Genomic DNA, 22,860 nt, shown 5'->3' on the forward strand with positions numbered 1-22,860 from the left:
TATGGCGACTACCAATGACAATATTGGTCGGTTGTTTTGCTTTTTATGAAAAACTAAAACAAGGCGCAATCATTTATGTGGATTTTTGTCACGTTTGTCGTTCATTTATGAATACTAAGAGAGTTCAAAAAAGTGAGTATTTGGATGAAATTTCTCATAATATTGGGTTTGTTCTAACCTGTTTTTTTTGCCAGCTGTTAAGCGCCGATGAAAATATCGTAAGCCCTTTATATATTATTATTATTGAATGGTCTGCCGATGAACGTATTGTATGTCGATGTTTGCGACCCTGAATCGAAAATACTTACATACATGCATTGTTATCAAATTCTATAGCTTAAAAAGAAATAGATTTGTATTTACAAATGTACCAAAGTTGCATTGAAACGTCGCCTATCGATTTCGGGGCGGGTCTTGGTCATGAAAACAAGTTCGATATAGTCGGGCCAAGTGTCAACGAAGTCGACTGTGTGTTTTATCTAACTGCTTTTTAATAACAAAATCTTGAATAACGTAGCAGTTCACCGGTGTTGGTCGATGACCCTGTAAAGTTAAAATATGTCCACCTCTCAAAACTCTGACCATTCTTCCTGCACACTATACACTGTACACAGGGCGTACGCTCCAGTATTCTGAGGTATGTCTCTGACTGATCAGATTCAGACATACAACATACTAGCTGTGTATACAGGTCTATGAGTATGGACATGCTCGTTCTCATTGGGACCTTGTTTTTTGTCAAGTCCGAATACCACCTCTAAAACAGCAGGGCTTACATCATACATAATGTCACTCGTATGCACGACCTGTGGTTTGTAGTCCCATGCCCAGCCATATTTCTACTCACTTATCGATCGTTTGTGAGCTTGGGGATATGAGGTCCACAAATTCAAATCCAAAATGACAGTTTATTTCCCGTGAATTACATAGTTGTTATATCTAAGGGTCATTGTAAGTGATTTTTAAAATATTATGAATGTAATTTGGGAATACTGATTGTGAACAGATAAATTTCTCTGTCAAGAATCTACTAAAAGCTAAAATTTGTTAAGCAGGCATTAGTGATTAGGGGATATCAATGGCAGCTCTTACGTTGTTTTGATGCAACAATTCAAATAGAATTGCATCAAATTGTGTATTCCATTTTTCTGAAAATCTTGCAATCATGAATTTCCACAAATCCATGTCAAAAATTTCTTGTGTTATTGTTATCTAGCATCATTCCAATGTGATTAAAATTGTATGGTAATAGACACCAATTTTTAATTAATTTATATTTTTTTTTCATTTATGAGTACTTATTTAGGTTTCACTTGTTGTGATTAGGTTTTTTTATATACAGTATCGCTATACCTATACCTACATCGGATTTTAACCAGATTGGCATCATCCACGTCAGCATGATCTATTTATCCACAGTCAGATTAAACAGGAAGTCTCCACATTTTGTGTATGTAAGCCCCCGTAGCTCAAGATTGCAATCCAACAAAAAAAAAAGCATTAAAAGTAACGTCACAAGAATAAGATAAAACGTTGGGTAACCTCGGTCTCAGTCTTGAACTATGGAACTGTAGCTAACGTATGCATGTGCATTTATTTGAAAATGAAATTCAAGATGGACAATTGGCAGCCATAGTAATGTTCAAATGCTTTAAAATAAAGCACTTTTACCATTCTGGAAATGCAAAGTACTATGATGTGTGACCTTTTGAGGTCATGCAAAGTACCAGGATGTGTGACCTTTTGACCGTTTAAGGCTAATATTGAAAATTAAATTTACAAATTCAAGATCATATCTAAATGTAGCAAATTCTAGATCACATATGATTTCAATCAACTCACATAGTGCTATCCACCATGACTTAGCTCTCAGTCAATACTCGTATGGGCTATTTTTAGCAGTATTGGTGATTGAAACGTCTGAAAGCGATAAGCTGGGTAACAAACATGAATCACAGATTTTTTTTGTACATATTGTAACTCTTTTATCATATATATTTGTCTCAACTTGGTTACTGTTTGAGGCAATGAAATCGTTTTTTGTGTAAATAATTCACTAGAAGCATACTGTAAATAAATGACACATGATTCTTGGTCATAAATTCATTGCACACTTTGTACTTGATGAAAACAGGTGTTTTAAATTACATTTATATTAAACAAGCAATGAAAGCATTTTGTTTCTGATAGTTTCTAAATTTTAGTAAACCTAATATTCTCATGTTTTAAAGCGAGAGAGTCGTCACCTGCACACGCACGGAAATTGAGTCCCAAGCAATGATAACAGCACACGCTAAGGTTCATGGGTAGATGCTTGTTTGTAAACAATGATATGCTATGGCCACCTGACGCATGCGTAGGTGACGACTCCCCCCGCTTTAACTTTCATTATTTGCATATATTGGTGGTTTAGTTTTCAGCAATCAATCAGTGAATTCCATAATTTTTCTCTGTCCAATTTACAAATTTGAATGTATTTTTAGTGGAGGGGGGTAGACTTAAATTTTGGTACGACCCTTCCTCCCTCACCCACAAAAAAAAAAAAACAGTTTTCACCCCTTCCTTTGGTGTCCCCAATAAATTAACATGGTTATAATTTCTCATTGGATACAGGGATTGAACAGAATTTCTGGATACATTTATTTCGCGAAATGTGACAAAAATTTACTATAGAGTTGAAATTAAAAGAAAAATTCTATCCAACATACACATGGAAATAAAACAGGGTGGCATTTACTACCTAGTATACAAAGCACGCACAATGATATCGTTGTATTTGGTGTTATTTCTGCAATAGTTCAACTTTCCACACATTTTTGGACTGGGGAAATAGGCATGTGATATAATATATTCTCACAATATTTTCTCTTGGGTTGAAGTCAGCAGACAATAATCTACACCTGTGGCTCAGATTAATACAAGACTCTGGCGATGACATCAACCCAAGAAATAATATTGTGGGATTATATATAAGTATTGATTAAATTAAAAAAAAAACATTGAAAAATTAAATCAACATTTAGTCATATTTGATAAAAGTGCTTAATATTTAAAACTCATTCATTATTTCTTATTGCAGAGTGACTAAAAATGAATGAATCACTGTCCACTATCAATATTGATGAGTTATCCAATGCAGTGAGCAGCACAGTATTAGCTCAGCCATCTCAGCAGATAGTGACAAGTGTGACTCCTTCAACAGCTGTATCCTCATCTATATCAACACAGATGAGATCTGACTCTGTACAGGTAAATGTATTATGTTAAAAATGGGATTTATCTACCATTGTGGCGGTTTGATCTTTTGGGGAGGGGGGGGGGAGCAGTGGATAATTAAGAAAATGCTCACCGCAAATGTAATTTCTTAGTTTAAAGTTTATCCCCTTTCTCTAACAAACATTAAAAAAACAACTTGTATACAGAATTGAAATCACCTTCAATTTTGCTCCTAAACAATGTGAGAAAGTTTCCTGTGCTCATACTTTAATTATCCAGGCCCTCTTATGCATTGTGAGCTCTCGATACCAAAATTTTTACAAACCACAACTGATTTTTCCATTCCAGCCCTGTACATGATTTGTGTATGTCGTATTCTATTACAGACGACTCATACACCAAATATCGCATTTAGTATACAAGTACCAGTATCTTTAGCTCCAGAAAACTTGTCTGGATCTTATGTATTCCCCATCAGTTTATCAGATGCCAGGTTATAAGCAATTTACCCAATTCATTGTACCACACTGATGTGTTTATGTTTTATTCTATTACAGACGACTCACACACCCAATACCACATCTAGTATACAAGTACCAGTATCTATAACTCCACAAAACTTGTCTGGATCTTATGTATTCCCCATCAGTCTATCAGATCCCAGATCTGTAATCAATTTACCAACTGACAGAAGCTTTCAAGTGTCATCCGATGCCAGAAATTTCCAATCTATTGATCCAAATACTTTCAGGCAGTCATGTATAGGTGAGGTTATTTAAGTAACAACTCCCCACGGAAGACAAGAACATTTTCGCATACAGTCAAACATGTGTATAACGACTATCCAAGGAATTTCACTGTAAACAGAGATCTTCAAGTTGAATTATTTTTTTCATGGAGCGCCATCTCATATATTTGACATATTTGACCAGAAAATAATGAGATGTTACTGTTGCGAATAAAAAAACAACAAAAAGGTTTATTTTAGTTGATCAAAGTCAAATGAGCTTGACTAGCTTGACTAGAGAAGGAATTGTTTTATAAACAAAATGGTAATTATTTTTTTTGTCTCTAAACTAAGGCAAATCTAGGAAAATAGTTCTGAAAGAGTGGTCACATTAGATGATGATCTTTAGGCACAGGTTACTCAAAGCTTGTTCCTTGGGACAGGCCAAAAGTGGTCACTATAGGCAGGTGGTCTTTATACACAGGTTACTCAAAGCTTCTGCCTTGGGACAGGCCAAAAGTGGTTACTATAGGCAGGTGGTCTTTATACACAGGTTACTCAAAGCTTGTGCCTTGGGACAGGCCAAAAGTGGTCACTATAGGCAGGTGGTCTTTATACACAGGTTACTCAAAGCTTCTGCCTTGGGACAGGCCAAAAGTGGTTACTATAGGCAGGTGGTCTTTATACACAGGTTACTCAAAGCTTGTTCCTTGGGACAGGCCAAAAGTGGTCACTATAGGCAGGTGGTCTTTATACTACAGGTTACTCAAAGCTTGTGCCTTGGGACAGGCCAAAAGTGGTCACTATAGATAGGTGGTCTTTATACACAGGTTACTCAAAGCTTGTGCCTTGGGACAGGCCAAAAGTAGTTACTATAGGCAGGTGGTCTTTATACACAGGTTACTCAAAGCTTGTGCCTTGGGACAGGCCAAAAGTGGTTACTATAGGCAGGTGGTCTTTATACACAGGTTACTCAAAGCTTGGGACAGGCCAAAAGTGGTTACTATAGGCAGGTGGTTTTATATAGAGATGTTCTCTAACACAGGTTTGACTGTACCACAATATATTGCACAATTCACAAATTAGATGCATAAGATGCAGGTGGTTGTATATGTGGAGTGAATTGTACAATATATTTATTAGACACAACATTGTCTCCAAAGAGTTCAGCAGTAAGGTCACGAAAGTTATATGACAAGAACAAAACAGGGGGGAAACGAAACAAAAAAAAACATGAAATTAGAGATAAGAATGTGATTTGCTCTCTCTATATAATGATGTTGCTGCTATGTAGAATAGTTGCATTTAATAAATTTAGCTTTTTCAGTAATTATGTAATTTTTGTTCATTATCAAAATAAATTTAGTTTTTAGTCTTGATTCATAAAGCCAGGGATGGATATATAGAGTACCGAAATATACCCAACTTTGGTGGTGGTTATGCAATTATATTATATCAGAATTATCTTTTTGTAGTTTTAAGCGTTGGAAAAACACAAAAATGCTCCAAATTCAAAAACCGGAATTAAGCTGTACCGATGCGTTTTGATGCATCTGGTGTGAAATATAATCAACCCTTGAATTGATATTTTACTATTTGAGATATGCAAAGCGACAGTGTAAATTTTAACATGCTGTACATGTACTGTAAAGTGGTTAATATTCGGTCATCCGAAAATAGGAATGCATGAACTTTTAAAACTACCAAAATAAACATCTTTACAGTAGTCTAAATTATGTTTCTTTTCAAATTGTATTTCTTTTGGAATACTTTGATAGATTTGATGCCATCATAGTAAACCTATGTTTGATTAATATCAGTTATTTTTAAGTGAACTTGAGGTACATGTGCATCTAATTCCTGTGAGTGAATGCGTCCTAATTCTTGTGGTGGTCGTTATATCATGGATGCATATATTTGTGTTAACTTCACCACTGTGTTAATTAAGTGTAACAAAGTAATACAGTAAAAATATTAAATGAAATCATTTGCTGTTTTTTTTCTTCTTCTTCAGGAAATATTACCTTACCACTTTCAAACGAGAGGAACTCTGGGATACCATTACCAGGTCCAGTACACATAGATACATCCCAGCAGCCAGTATTGGTTAATGCATTGCAATCTCAGTCACAGACATCACTACCAATCGCTATAGCTCCAACATCTCTACCTGTTGCTGTAACAGCGGCATCACTCATGCCAATAACAACGTAAGCCTCATAATCTTGCTTGTGTATTTTCACCTCATCAAAAATGCTGAGATATGCTTGGTCTACCAGTTAGGACAAATTGAAGTACCGTATTTGCTCTATTAGAAGTGTTTCCCCAATATAAGTGCATATAAACCCAAAAGTACAATTAGTGTCATTTTACTTATTTAAAACATAGAAACACATTTGTAATTTATGTAAGTGCATGCATTACTACATGTAACAGAGAAAATGGATTTCCCAGTTTGGATGATGTTAATTATTTGAGGAAATGTGGAATACTTTCGCTGGAATAATTTTCGCTGAAAAGGCTTTTGGGGTGTTTTGTATGGAATTTATTTTCACTGATTTTTGATGAGTTGAATGTAAAATATAGGAAAAAAAGTATATTCGCTGGATTTTATTTTCTTGGAATCATCCCTTCAGCAAAAATAAATTCCAAGCGAAAATAAAGTATTCTACAGTAATTGTTGGCGAAATATAGTAGAAATAAAAGTGATGTTTCAAAAGATTTGCTATATAAATATGCATATATATATATGCGTGTACTGTGTTTGCACTGTTAGTAATGTATGTGCTTTTTAATATGTAAATGACCGAGCTGTTTTTATGATTATTATTATCATTATTGATGTGTTTCTAATAGAGCACATTGTTGGCTTAGTTGCTGTCTGGTTTGCTATGTTCATCTCAAGATCCTTACAGCATTGGATCGAGTTAGGTACAACCAACATGAACAGAAGAACTCAAATAATACTGAATAACAAGTTGAATACGAATAGATGATTAAATTCCCTATTAATTTATTTCAGTCAATTATATAAATTACTGTATAAAAAAGTAATCCTAAAACATTCAAACAAAATGTACCATTAATTAATGACACAGTCTGACATATCAGTGTAACCTATCCCACAGTCACCGGTATGTGTCTAGTGCATAGCAAAATCCCCATCCTGAAAATGCCACATTATAGCATGTTTTATAAACCTGTTAGATGATAATCTTTTTCTTAAAGGGTGATGATCATTGCACCGCGCATGTGCGTCATTTGTGTTGCTAAACATTGATTTTACTACAATCCAATGACCTAGGCACATCTTGCACTAATTATTGCTACCTTCCTAATTATCAATACCTTCCAATCACCTAAAAAAAATACCCAATTAAAGCTTGGTAGCGTCTCAATTTGTCCTCGCTGGTCAAAGTCGCAATCTTTGTTTATATGAGACGCATATCCCACACATGTGTGGTGCGATGACCATTGCTCTTGAATTTTCAAAGATTTGAAGATTTAATTACTGCATGCATTTAGCCAAGTACCACACCCTTGGGAAAATTGTTTTGTAGCCAATTCTAAATCATGAGCACACCCTGCAAACTGGTATGCAACTTAGCTGGCAATATTGTTGTTTTAGTGGCAGTGGAAGTTGTTGCTGTGAATAACTTTTATGATCTACACAGAAAAGATGATATATAGGCAAGAAGATTTAATATTTATTTGTTTGTTTACAGTATAGCATCAGAAAGACAACAACAACAACAACCTAATTCTCAACAACCAATTAGCATTAATGTCAACATCAATATGGGTGGTGGTGGAAACAACATGCTTGTACCATCGAATCGTCAGATTGGTAAAGATACGTCTGTCTCTTCACCTAATGATGTTACAACCATACATTGTATTACCACCAATTCTAACCAGGCAGATGCTGTTACCATGGTTCCAATAAATAAACAAGCTGATATGGAAAATATTCTGACAGAGACATTAGTAACGGAACTATGTAAGTAATAAACAGAAGTGGTTTATAGGCCTCATGTATGACATTTGAAAGGTCACATTACACATCCTGGTTCTTTTGGGGGTATAAATTCATTTCCTCTTTCATCTTACTGCATCCCACTACATCCCAGTGTATCCCTCTGCACCCCAATGCTCCCGAGTGCATCCCACTACATTCCAATGAATCCCACTAATTCCCACTACATTCCACTGTATCCCAATGTATATGTATCACATTACACATTCTGGTTCTTTTGGGGGTACAAATTCACTACTTTCCCAATGCGTCCCATTCCATCGCAATCATCCCAGTGCATCTCAGTACATCTTACTGCATCCCACAGCATCCCAGTGTATCCCTCTGCACTCCAATGCTCCCGAGTGCATTCCACTACATTCCAATGAATCCCACTGATTCCCACTACATTCCACTGTATCCCAATGTATATGTATCACATCACACATCCTGGTTCTTTTGGGGGTACAAATTCACTTCCTCCTTCATCCCAATGCATCCCATTGCATCGCAATCATCCCAGTGCTCCTCAGTACAGTAACATCTTACTGCATCCCACTACATCCCAGTGTATCCCTCTGTACCCCAATGCTCCCGAGTGCATCCCACTACATTCCAATGAATCCCACTACATTCCACTGTATCCCAATGTATATGTATCACATTACACATTCTGGTTCTTTTGGGGGTACAAATTCACTACTTTCCCAATGCGTCCCATTCCATCGCAATCATCCCAGTGCATCTCAGTACATCTTACTGCATCCCACAGCATCCCAGTGTATCCCTCTGCACTCCAATGCTCCCGAGTTCATCCCACTACATTCCAATGAATCCCACTGATTCCCACTACATTCCACTGTTTCCCACTGCATCCCAATGCATCCCACTGCATTCCAATGAATCCCACTGCTTCCCACTACATCCCACTATAATCCCACTGCATCCCAATGCATCCCACTACATTCCAATGAATCCCACTGTTTCCCACTACATTCTACTGTATCCCAATGCACCCCACTGCATTCCAATGAATCCCACTGATTCCCACTACATCCCACTATAATCCCACTGCATCCCAATGAATCCCACTGCTTCCCACTACATCCCACTATAATCCCACTACATCCCACTATATCCCAATGAATCCCAATGCATCCCACTAAATCCCAATGCATCCATCCTAATTAAAGTTAAAATGGTCCTATTGAAAGCTTAGACTTGTAAAACCAACACCCATCTTGATCATCTGGGTATGTGTTTTACTTGTGGTATTAATATTAAGGTCATCATTAAATAGGTGATTTTCCGTACAACTGCGAGATCTCGCGAGATGCATGAAAGACGCGCATCGAACGTCTGGTGCAAAAATCGAACGATTTGATTTTGAACTCGAATTTCTTTATTTCGTAGCTCACATCGACCAGCCGATCTTTGACAGAGGAATATTGCATTCGAATATCTTCTTTTAATCGAAATTGTCTATCATCAAATGTGTACATGACATGGAAATGTCCCCCAAAATACTTTCGCGTTTGTCGAATCTCACGCGATGTTTGACGCCACTACGACGCTATGACCTTTGTTTGTCCTGTTTTTACGTTCGATTTCACGCATAACGCGTGATTCTCGCAGTGAACGGAAAATGGTCTATTCACTTAGTTTCACTAAAGTCAGCCTTCCATGGCCATCCATGATACTGTTAGAAAAAGCTGTATTTGGCCTCAGTCGAATTGAATGATTTGGTGCATCATTCAGCATAACTGTAACAAGTCGCATCAATTACAAATTTAAACCAATAGATTTTATCGTCATCAAACATTGAAACATTGTCTGATTCACATGATTGTGTTAGGAAAAGCTGCATTTGACCTCAAATGATTTGATTGGGCCAGGGAGCTGGATCCAGTAATCAGCAATACTGTACCAACATCTCACATCAATTTCAAATTTAAACCAATAGTTTTTGTCGTCTTATGTCATGTCACAGCTTAACTGACCTCAAATGATTTGATTGGGCCAGGGAGCTGGATCCAGCAATCAGCAATACTGTACCAACATGTTACATCAATTTCAAATTTAAACCAATAGTTTTTGTCGTCTTATGTCATGTCACAGCTTAACTGACCTCAAATGATTTGATTGGGCCAGAGAGCTGGATCCAGTAATCAGCAATACTGTACCAACATGTTACATCAATTTCAAATTTAAACCAATAGTTTTTGTCGTCTTATGTCACAGCTTAACTGACCTCAAATGATTTGATTGGGCCAGGGAGCTGGATCCAGTAATCAGCAATACTGTACCAACATGTTACATCAATTTCAAATTTAAACCAATAGTTTTTGTCGTCTTATATCATGTCACAGCTTAACTGACCTCAAATGATTTGATTGGGCCAGGGAGCTGGATCCAGTAATCAGCAATACTGTACCAACATGTTACATCAATTTCAAATTTAAACCAATAGTTTTTGTCGTCTTATGTCATGTCACAGCTTAACTGACCTCAAATGATTTGATTGGGCCAGGGAGCTGGATCCAGCAATCAGCAATACTGTACCAACATCTCACATCAATTTCAAATTTAAACCAATAGTTTTTGTCGTCTTGTGTCATGTCACAGCTTAACTGACCTCAAATGATTTGATTGGGCCAGGGAGCTGGATCCAGCAATCAGCAATACTGTACCAACATCTCACATCAATTTCAAATTTAAACCAATAGTTTTTGACGTCTTATATCACATCACAGCTTATCTGACAAAAACACACACATTCTATGTTCTATCTCCAGTGGTTTTGATAATACTTTGACATTGACTATTATTTTTAGGGTGTGTTGACTGTGAATGTAGTCATTGTGGTGACTGTCCACAACATGGTCCTTTAAATCTGATTGAAGATACACCAATAGAAAGCAAAGCCAGGATGAGTTTACCAAAACTATTGAGATTTCAAAAATCAATGATTTCTAACCATTCTGTAGGTAAGTTCATATGTAAAATATTTTTTGTTCCCTTTTGTACAAAATCTCAAAATGGGAACTTGACCCCTGTGCATGCTTGCATGTGTGCTTGCATTTTGCGTCTGGGCCAATCACATTCCTACTTTACACATACCACATAGGTAGTCCAAATAGAAGAATTTTACTGTTTTATACTTATTTAACAATTAGAGCTATCTTCTATTCTATTCTATTCTATTCTATTCTATTCTATTCTATTCTATTCTATTCTATTCTATTCTATTCTATTCTATTCTATTCTATTCTATTCTATTCTATTCTATTCTATTCTATTCTATTCTATTCTATTCTATTCTATAGGTGTTTGGACATATGAATCACTGGGCAGTAGATGTCAATTTGGTCCTCTGAATGGCAAAATAATCAAAAAGAACGATGAAACTATTCCACAGGAAGTGCTCAACTCACCGATGGTTTGGGAGGTAAGCTACTACTGATTTTTATTGATTCATAAACCAAAAATTTATACCTGTATCTTGAAGTATTGGGTGCTGATATTTTATAGCTGATACTTTTCATGGTTTAATTAATTATATATGTCATTTTTATGTGTCATTTCTGAAATTATTTTTAATTGTTCTGAGGCCTAGTGTACTGTGGTTGGTGTGCTAGGCTATGATCAGTTGTTCCCTATGCATCTTAAAACATGATAGTTTTACTGTGGTAAAATGGTATTTGAGAAAATTTGGGGGTTACGCACAGTTATTATGTCTCCCACCAAATGTGTTAATTTTCCTCGGAGAGATCTTATATGTGCTACCAAATAATTATTAACATGTCTGGGAATTGAATACAAGTGCTATTTACCTCAGAAGTTATTCTTATATTAATGAAGGTTATTGTTTCAAAATAGTATAATTATCATTATGTAATTTAGGTTATATTGTTACGCAATATTCTGGGGAGAATAATGCGTATTCTAATGTAAGAATGTTTTCAGACATCCCTCACCACTTGTTAGTGTGAGAAAACAACAATCCCATACGTATATACAATAATTTTATAAAACATTCTTTGATTTGATAATATTAGTAAGATCAGAATCACAAAATAAGATCACAAAATACTGACCAATGACACAATGTGTAGAATATTAGCCAGAAGTGTGGAGTTAGTAAGCACTGTCAATGCAATATTAATAAAATCATGGCTTCAGAAATAGAAAATACTGTACCACTGGGAATGCTGAAAATGAGTAGATGAACAAAAACTTATTATTAACCTTTTCATCACCAGTTCCCGCTTTTCATCAAAAATTCACAAAATAGTCCCGTTTATAGTCTGTATTTTCAGAAGATTGGGACCAAAATAGCCAATTTTTTTTAGTAAAAACTGAACTGACTCAAATTTAGTCTGTTAGAATTAGGATTCATTTCCAGAAATATTGAAGACTAAAAGAAGACAATGCAGAATAATTTGGGTGAGAAAATCTGGTGGTGAAAAGGTTAATACTATTACCAGATACTGAACCTCTTGGAAGATCATTATTTTTTTTTAATGAATGTCTCACCTGTAAAAGTCTTGAATTATTCGTCAGGCACACTTGCCGTGGAGTTTGTGTTGACATCTTAGGCATCATTGTGTAGTACAAAGCATAATGGAATACATTGGAATTTTGATCTACCTCTTAATGGCAGTGTAAATATTATGTCAGTGTGCATATTTCTAACAATTATAATATTTTAATAATAAAATATTTTATAGATATTCATTGATGGTAAGTCAAGTCATTACATCGATGGCAGAGATGAGTCTGAGTCAAATTGGATGATATTTGTCAAGAGAGCTAGAAGACAGTCGGAACAGAATTTAGTTGCATACCAATATGGAAATAGTATTTATTTCACAACAAAACATTCGATAGAACCTGGGAAGGAATTACTACTTTGGTATAACAGAGAATATGCAAAACTTATAGGTAATTTTTTTTTTTATTTATGCAGTATAGATGCAGGCTTTTTTTTTGCTTTTTTATTATCCAAGCAGTCTTGGCTATACACTGTTAAAATTTCGCAGCATTGTGAATAGTGGAACATACTAAAAAAATATTTTAAAATATAGAAAACAGGTACAAACATTCTCTCTTTTGAATGCTTAGCAAGATTTAGCAAGGCTGTACATAAATAATAAAAAAGAAACATGGTGAAAAAAAGTCAGGACTTTTAATCACACACACGTGCCTCGGTTCCCTATATTTTAATTTTATGTTCCAGAGTTGACAATGCTTCAAAATTTTAATTACCTAGCCAAGACTGTCTGGGTAAGAAAAAGCAAAAAAAAAAAATTGTCACTCTGAGTGCCCACAAACCTGCATCTATGCATTCTGGGGTTGAATTTTATGTTTATTGGTATGTTGTTACTATAATGTGACATAAGTTTTGGTTGCAATATGTATGAATAGATGAGATTCAAGGTGCAAGGGTACGTTCTATGCTTGCTAGGTTACTGAATATGCATAAAAAAATTTGAATAAATATTCTTGTATGTTCTCTAAACTCCTCTATTCATACATATTGCAACTAAAACATATTACATGTATGTCACTATATAATCTTAGGGTGGGTATGACTGGTTTTTGCCAACTAGTCGCTGCGTACACGTACAAAACGTAAACAAGTATGGCGGCCTAAACATCCATAAACTTTCAAAGGTAACATAAATATCTACAAGGCAAAATAAAATAATGGGTACACAAGTCAAGCTGGTATAGTGGGATATCGGCCAAAAACTGAATGGAATTGAATGTACCTTGAATCGTCGTGTATATACCGGTAGTAGCTAAACAACTCCTAAACAGATAACCCCTAACTTTTTTATAGCTACTCTCTAGTATAACACCAAATCTAATTGCATATGCCCCGTTTGAGGAAACAAATAGTTATCTAGAGAGGTTTATTAGTGGCTGGTGAGTTAGGATTATTAACCATATAAAAAGAAATAAATAACTTGCATATTTTTTTATTATCTTTGCTCCCACACTATCTAATGGTCAACCCTTATTTTTTTTACAGACTTACTTGTATTGATATTACTTGAAATACTATAAAATACTTTAGCTGGAATTAATTTTTGCTGAAAAGACCATTTGGGTGTTTTGTATGGAATTTATTTTCAATGATTTTTGATGAGTTAAATGGAGAATATAGGAAAAAATTTGTTTTTGCTGGATTTTATTAGTTTTCGTTCGGACGCAGTCCGAAAACAAAGACTTATGTTTTAACCCTTGTGCGTCTGTGCATCAGTGCGTGTGACGAATCATAATCAAACTTCACACATACATCATACATGATATTATATATATGCACATCAATTTGTTTCACGATCTGATTCGAGATGGCCGAATGGCGGCCATTTTTGTGCTAAAAAATCATCGAAATCAAGCATTTCGCGGCTGTTTACAGATGGATTTTGTTCAAACTTGGTATATACATTAGACATTATGGGACCTTGATGCAAACAATTTTATTTTTTAGATCAGATTCAAAATGGTTGACTGGCGGCCATTTTGTTTTAATGGATGGGCTTCTAGACCCATATCTCTGACTTGCTTTGACTGATTATATTCAAATTTTGTATATTCGTATACATCATGTTATATATATACATGTATTCAAAATGGCTGATTTTGTTTTAATTAATGCTGTTCCAAAGCAATATCTCCCAATATGGACAAGTACTTGTTTGATGATCAGATACAAATGTCAATCATTTTAATGTTAAACAATCATCATAATCATATTCCTGACATGGTTATATTCCAGCTATATTACTATAAACAAAACTATATATCTTAAATTTGATAACTAGCGGGGACTGTGCCATGCATGGCTTGTTTTCACTGATTCATCCCTTCATCGAAAATAGCGACAATAAAGTATTTACAGTAAGCTTTTTTCCTATCCTCGGGGGCGGACATCCGGGCATTTTCACCGCTTGGCAACCCTGGTGGTGAAAACAAAGGCCAAAAACTCGCAGAAAACGATACTTTGGGATGGTGGTTGAGACTCCCCTGAACAGTGTAACAAGATTAGCCCTACGTGTGTAACATATCCAAATTTGATTGTTCAGGATTACTTCAAAGTTGAGTTTGTGTTGTTTTCTCGAATTTTCACTGGCTCGACCGGCGTTCCACCGCAGCGCGAAAAGAGCCCATAGAAATGCTTGTACAGTGGTGCGCGTCGTAGCAACATGGAACGTCTTGTGACGTAGCTCCGCCCCCGAGGATAGTCATTGTCAACCTGTTAACTCATGCAGATTGTTTTTTTGATATTATTCTTCTCTAGGTGTGACAGAAAAACCTGAAGAGTCTTACAAATGCAGTAAATGTGAGAAGCAGTTTGCTGATTTGAGTCAACTTGGTCGTCATATGAAATACTCGCATCCTGACATGAGCTGTAGGAAATGGAAATGTCACATGTGTGACCGAGCGTTTACATCATCCGCTAAATTAAACGTACATGTGTTGGTTCATATGGGTGTCAAACCACATAAATGTGAACACTGTGATAAGACATTTACTGATCCGAGTAATCTTAGGATGCATGTCTCCATACACACTGGTAAGTCTTACACTGTGATTTATCCCATATACTATAAAATGACTAATTCTCACTGGGTTTAAATTTCGCTGATTTACCATTTCGGGCATAATCATATACACGGTTTTATCATTTAGATAATGTGTTCTATGCTAAATTTCACATATTCACTTGGTTTTAATTTACGCATTTTCCAGTCAGCGAAATAAGCAAAATTAAAACCCAGTTAATAATTAACCCCTTTACAGTACAACCAGTGTTCTCACTAGGATACAAATGGCCTGGCAGTACCGTCACAGTGCTTTGTTTTCTGCCACACTGCTGGACACCGCCGCAGTCATTATCTTGAATGTCACAGTGCTATTTCCACTGTGCATTGATGACTTATTAAATCCAATTGATAAGTTGCTGAAAACTTGAACAGTTTTGTAGTCAATAGTTTTGTGCATTGTGTAAGATTAATCATCACTATTATGCAAATAATATTCAAATTTATGCAAATTAATATGTAAATTTATATGGCTGTAGTTTGTTTTGTTTTTCTGGTGGGAACACTGTATATCTTGACATTTCAGTGTGACTCAGTGATAATAAATGTCCTACAGGCTGTACTTTCCATATTAAGATTCTCACTAGCAACCTACCATTGGTCCATGTTGTTCAAAACTAACCATTAGTGTGGAAAACTATATTTATTTATTGTTCTTTATTTTCTATGTGCAGGACTTAAGAAATTTCAATGTGATATTTGTGGTAATTCATTCCGTCAGAAAGCACATTTACTTTCCCACAAGATCACACATACTGGAGAAAAGAAACTGAAGTGTCAATATTGTGATAAGATGTTTAGTCGACATTCTGACGTCAAACAGCATACATACATGCATACCAAGGAAAAGGAGGTAAAATACAGATAATTTGCTCATTTTTAGTTCATGTGTCAAAAAAAAACTATCAACAAACAAGCTGCTCTCTGATTGGTTCGTTAGGTGTTAGGATTGGATGCTGCTTTCTGATTGGTCTGATTGTTAGGTGTTAGGGTTGGGTATCCAATCAGACACAATGCAAGCTGTTCTCTGATTGGTCTGACTGTTAGGTGTTAGAGTTGGGGAGCCAATCAGGCACAATGCAAGCTGCTCTCTGATTGGTCTGACTTTAGGTGTTAGGGTTGGGTAGCCAATCAGACACAATGCAAGCTACTCTCTGATTGGTCTGACTGTTAGGTATTAGGGTTGGGTAGCCAATCAGACGCAATGCAAGCTATTCTCTGATTGGTCTGACTGTTAGGTGTTAGGGTTGGGGAGCCAATCAAACACAATGCAAGCTGCTCTCTGAAGGGTCTGACTTTTAGGTGTTAGGGTTGGGTAGCCAATCAGACACAATGCAAGCTATTCTCTGATTGGTCTGACTGTTAGGTATTAGGGTTGGGTAGCCAATCAGACACAATGCAAGCTGTTCTCTGATTGGTCTGACTGTTAGGTATTAGGGTTGGGTAGCCAATCAGACACAATGCAAGCTGTTCTCTGATTGGTCTGACTGTTAGGTGTTAGGGTTGGGGAGCCAATCAAACACAATGCAAGCTGCTCTCTGATTGGTCTGACTTTTAGGTGTTAGGGTTGGGTAGCCAATCAGACACAATGAAAGCTGCTCTCTGGTTGGTCTGACTGATTGATGCCATCTGAGATCATCTGTGCAACAGCGTTATAATATTTAACCACATTATATTCGCAAAAAATCTTTACAATGGTAAGGCAGGTCATTTTCTATAAAACGTCTCCTTGAAAACATGTGATAAGTGAATAATACATGATAATATTGTTTACTAATTACAGGTGCCATGCCAAGAATGTGGTAAGACATTCTGGAGACTTCAGCACTTGAAAAAACACATGAAAGTACACTCTGGCGAAAGAAACTATAAATGTGAGAAATGTCAAAAGGGATTTGTCACTAAGTACCACCTAAAAAGACACAGTGAAGCATGTAAAGGACCAAAAGAGAATAAATCCACAACAACAAAAACAACAAAAAACAGTTCCACAGTACGCATGGCAGCTGATAGTAGTAATGAACCGAGTAAGACTATTGATAGACCCAGACGAACTCGGCGACTTAGACGGCGTAATAATTATGATGATGATGAGGAGGAACAACCAGAAGATTTTCAACGTCGTGCACATGTACCTCAACAAGCAGCGCATCAAACGCATCAACCTGAAATATTACAAATACCGCAACATTCTTCCAGTTTGCTTAGCCATCAGGCCAGCAATGTCTCTCTCGGCCCATCAACATATCAAACTTCCGGAATGCATCAACCGAATATGTTGCTACAAAGTCATCATCTTCAGCATCCCATTATTACAGTGCCTGTCACCTCAAGTATACCTATCATTCAGAATTTGCCACTTACACACACCATTCCCAACACTGCTCACAATATCACCATCTTGCCTAACATGCCCCTGAATTTACCCTCAATGACAGCTGCACAGCATAACTTACCCACAATTACATCGCACAGCATACTCCCCATTCCCAGCACATCCCATAGTTTACCCACAATGCAAACTACATCCCATAATATGCAAACAATGTCTGATGAAGTGATAACCAATGAAGTTTGTGAAGCATCCTCTAATCAAGAACAAGATGCAGTCACATCTAGCATAGAAGAATAAATTGACAATCAGTTTAATTTTAATCTGATGTGCTTACATGCCTGGCATTTGTTGTGTATATAATTTATTAGTATATTTATTATATAAGTATTTTGTTTTAGCTAAGAAAGAATACATTTGCATTGACTTATTTTTAATTTAAGTTCTATATTTTTAATGGTAATTTTAAAATGTAAATAGTTATTTTTTATGCTAGGTCTATTTAAACGATTCTGATGTTACCTGTGTGGAAGTTATTCAATGATTTTCCTAATCTGCTACACTCTGACAAAAAGAAATCAACGATTGATTTCTGTAATATTGTTTGTAAGTCATTTTGAAACAATGTTTGCAGAAATGTACACCAATTCTGAATGGTTTTGGTTAATTAGTCCTGATAAATAAGTTCTAAATATTTAGTTCAGATTAATTAGGTAAAAAAAAATAAGATCTGTTTCTGGTCAGCATGCACGTCAGTTCAAAAGGATGCATTTAGTGTTTTGTTTGTTGTTTTGAAAAAAATGGAGGAAATGTGCCTGCTGTGTTTGTTCATATTTGCATGAATTGATTTTCTGTTTCAGAACACAGTCCCTCTATCCCCGGTCTGGAAACGACTAGCGTTCTTTTGTCTCGAACCGCAGTGTGGGTAAACAAACCGTTCACACGAGGGCCGAGGGAGTCAGGAAGTCAGACAGATTACAATACCTTCAAAAGTTACCGTCATGCAATGCGATACCTCATTGTATGACTTCACTTTGACTTCAAATTCGGGCAACCACAACGTAAACAAACATGTAAACAAAATTATCACTATGAAATTTGGGTTTTTTGAACCCTGATATGCATCACCACCAGCCTACCAACTCATAAACATCCAGTTCCTGCAATTCAAAGATTAATATCGGGAATTATGTTAATGTTCTCGTTTTAATAGGGAAAAAACTTCGCGTGCCAACATGCTGACATCGCTAAAAAAATCTTGTCAAAATGGCGTCGTTCATGTTAACGTAGTCGATCGAAAAACCTGTGATATTTCTGATTCTTGGGGGGGGTTCATAACAGTTCAAGTCAACTATAGAACAACTAATGACTTTATTCTATGCAAAAGTATATAACAATGCTTCAATGTTTGTATATAAATGATTTTTTTAGCACAGAATTGAGTACATTGTCATTTCAAAACGTCGCCATTTGCATTTACGATCTAAAAAGCATCCATAAAAGTCGCTCAATTTAACATTAATAAAATGCGGTGTGACAAATAACAAATCAGCCCACCAATTTTTAATGATATATTTCGATTATAAAATGTCAAAATCGAAGACAAATATTGTTTTCGCGACGAGAAGTATGGTAAATAAAATTGAGTTAATTTCAATCACCCCAAAATCAAAAACGACAAATATCTGGGTAAAGGTATGAAAATTTGTTGCGAAAACGTGTCGTTGCTGGTAAAATAGATGAATTAAAGAACTATTCGCCGGCTAAAATATGACCTTATACAGATATCCTGATTAAAAAATTATGTGAAAAAGTACGAATTCTGTAATAAACGACTAAGTTGTAAAAAAAATACTTAACACGGACGATGTCAAATCACGTACTGATCACGTGACAATGCTTTGCCCACACCTGCAATGCGCCTTTGCCAGGGAAGGAGACCAATTCACACCTAATACAATGACCGTTTCTAGACCGGGGATAGAGGGACTGTGTTCAGAATAAAAAAAAAAATCACCACATATTTTTTTTTGCTACTTTGGACCAAAACAGATTTTTTTTTTGGCCTTAGTTCTGATTAATTAGGTTTAATTAATAATAATTTACAATTTATTTATTGTTCTTTGTTTAAAAGCCACCAATATGAGGTTTGCATTGTACACATGGCATGGTTTAGTTTACTGTGGAATACTTTATATTCGCTGGAATAAATTTTCGCTGAAAAGGCTTTTTGGGCATTTTGTATGGAATTTATTTTCACTGATTTTTGATAAGTTTAATGTGAAATATAGGAAAAAAAGTATATTCGCTGGATTTTATTTTCACGGAATCATCCCTTCAGCGAATATAGCGAAAATAAATTCCAAGCGAAAATAAAGTATTCTACAGTATTCTGTGTTTCTGAATAAGTACATGTATTTACAATTTATTGTCCATGCAATTTAGAATTTGTTTTCAATATCTGTCTATAAACCTTGTAACCCCACCACTTTTCTTTCACTGCGAGATCCCATGTTATATAAAATCAAACGTAAATCTGTACAATGATTTGGCAGCCATCTTGCTTTTTGAAAATGTTGTATTTTGGACATGCTTTGTCAGTTTTCATTCAAACTTGGTACATAGATTATACATGTTAGGATACATGTCCATGATGATTTATTTCACAATTGGATCAAAGATGGCCGACTGGCAGCCATCTTGTTTTTTGAAAATGTCGTATTTTGGACATGCTTTGTCAGTTTTCATTCATATTTAGTACATAGATCGACTGGCAGGCATCTTGTTTTTGTTTTTTTATGCGGTATCTTGGACGTGCTCTGTCAGTTTTCATTCAAATTTGGCACATACATGTACTTTATACATGTTAGGATGCATGTCCATGACAATTTGTTTCAAAATCTGGTCAGGATGGCCGATTGACAGCCATCTGACTTTTTGGCCTTACTACTATATTTCCACAATTTATGTACCATTTTCATTCGTATTTAGCACATACATCATACATATCAGTGTGTTTCATAATCAAATCAAAGATGGCTGAACAACGGCTGTTTTTATTTTGACCATATTACTATGACACGAAACCCGTGTTTTGATGTAAATAAACAATCTGTTGTATACACCACTTGGAACTCAAGTTCAAGGACACGCTTGCGACAACCCCTACGCTTTAATATGACGAGCACAAAGAGAACTTAACGGGGACTGTGTCATTTTCAATGACTTGTTACTATACATCTTTTTCCTTCCAAGGATACATCATGAGAATGCCGAAATCCAAAAAGTTTAGAACAGAATCAGCGAACTTCTTTGTGTGGAGTCTGGTCAAACCTTGATGGCAGCCATGTTTGTTTTTATTATTAGAGGACGCTAGCGCGTAATCATTCCATATTTTCTTATAAGGTAGGATGAAAATACCCAGTGCAATACCGCAAAATTACGGCACGCTGTAACTTATGACGTTACGGTGATAGATGTATAATAATTATTAGTTGATGAGGTTCAATTACCTAACCCCAGGTATTTATTTTTAGTAAAATCTTTCATAGTACCCTGTAGTACAAGGTACTAGTATTATGTGAACAGTTTTTGAAAACATTTATAGTATCTAGGATGTAGGAAATATGTATTTTGAATCGTTCAAAAGATAAATTGTTTACTGAATAGGTGATTTTCCGTACAATTGCGAGATCTCGCGAGATGCATGAAAGACGCGCGTCGAACGTCTGCCGCAAAAATCAAACGATTTGATTTTGAACTCGAATTTCTTTATTTCGTAGCTTACATTGACCGACCGATCGTCGACAGAGGAATATTGCTTTTGAATGCCCTTACTTAATCGAAATTGTCTATCATCAAATGTGGACAGCACATTATTAAGCATGGAAATGTCCCCGAAGTACTTTCGCGTTTGTCGAATCCCACGCGACTACAACGCTATGACCTTTGTTTGTCCTGTTTTTACGTTCGATTTCACGCATAACGCGTGATTCTCGCAGTGAACGGAAAATGGTCTATTAATTTAATGTACAATAGAAAGGTTTTGAGTTCGCTGGGCATGTTTCCAATCTGCTGTATTACTGAGCATGTTCATGTCAAAAAGGAGTGGATAATTTCATAACCAGTCATTTGTGAGTCTCTTTGTCTCAGTTTTTCACAAAATGTTTATTTATATTTGTATGTTGACCCCCCTCCCCACAAGATATCTTGCGAGGTATGTACAATTACTAAAATGTCCAACTTCATTGTATGTATATAAATTAAAACACTCTTTATACCTTTTACAACATTCATAAAATTTCAAAGAAACTTGGGTGTTTACAATACAAAATATGCTAGTAACAAAACTATAGCTTGGTGAATAGTAAAAAAAAATTGCAAGTGAATAAACATCGATCGTACCCCTTCTTTGCAGGCATGGTTACTAAGCAAGCACGGAACTTGAAACTCCTCTATTGTTAAATACATGTACATACGTCAACTTGTTTGTTGGACCTGTATTATAAGGGTACATTAAAATACTAAAATGCTGACTTTTTACATATTGTTGAATTGAGAATAATATTAGGTTTAAAGGTATAAACTTCATAGCTATTTATAAACATCTTTGAACATCTTGTATTAGATGGATGCTGGGAATAGCAACATTTTATAAATAAATGATGCACATAACCAACAAGAAGCCTGTCGGCTGAGATAGCTTCTCTGTTAGCAATGCACATTTCAATTAAAGAACTGGAGATATCATTAGAAAATGAACAATATGTATAATATCAAAGCAATCAGACTTGCTGTTTTCAACAAGAATTCTAAAATATCACTTTTTACCAAAAACATTCATAAAAATTAGATAATTGAAGATATCATCATGGAATGAACAAATTTGAGAGAGGTCTACCTGAGGTACATATATGTTTAGTATCAGAGCAATCAAACTTGTGGTTTTTAACAAGAA

At 35.7% G+C, this 22,860-nt stretch overlaps 1 protein-coding gene across 1 annotated transcript; it reads left to right on the plus strand.

Annotated features, from left to right (window-relative positions):
* LOC102803465 (uncharacterized) lies at nt 1–22,033 on the plus strand. Its single transcript, XM_085506268.1, has 11 exons — nt 1–132; nt 3,080–3,249; nt 3,774–3,981; nt 5,958–6,153; nt 7,669–7,943; nt 10,793–10,945; nt 11,285–11,406; nt 12,689–12,902; nt 15,268–15,543; nt 16,246–16,424; nt 17,355–22,033. The coding sequence occupies exons 2-11, from the start codon at nt 3,091–3,093 to the stop codon at nt 18,201–18,203; spliced, it is 2,631 nt and encodes an 876-aa protein (XP_085362394.1). The 5' UTR covers nt 1–132; nt 3,080–3,090; the 3' UTR covers nt 18,204–22,033.
* The last annotated feature ends 827 nt before the right edge of the window (nt 22,034–22,860 follow it).

The sequence above is a fragment of the Saccoglossus kowalevskii genome, chromosome 12, assembly GCF_978046115.1.
Source record: "Saccoglossus kowalevskii chromosome 12, keSacKowa6.1, whole genome shotgun sequence".
Classification (NCBI taxonomy): domain Eukaryota; kingdom Metazoa; phylum Hemichordata; class Enteropneusta; family Harrimaniidae; genus Saccoglossus; species Saccoglossus kowalevskii.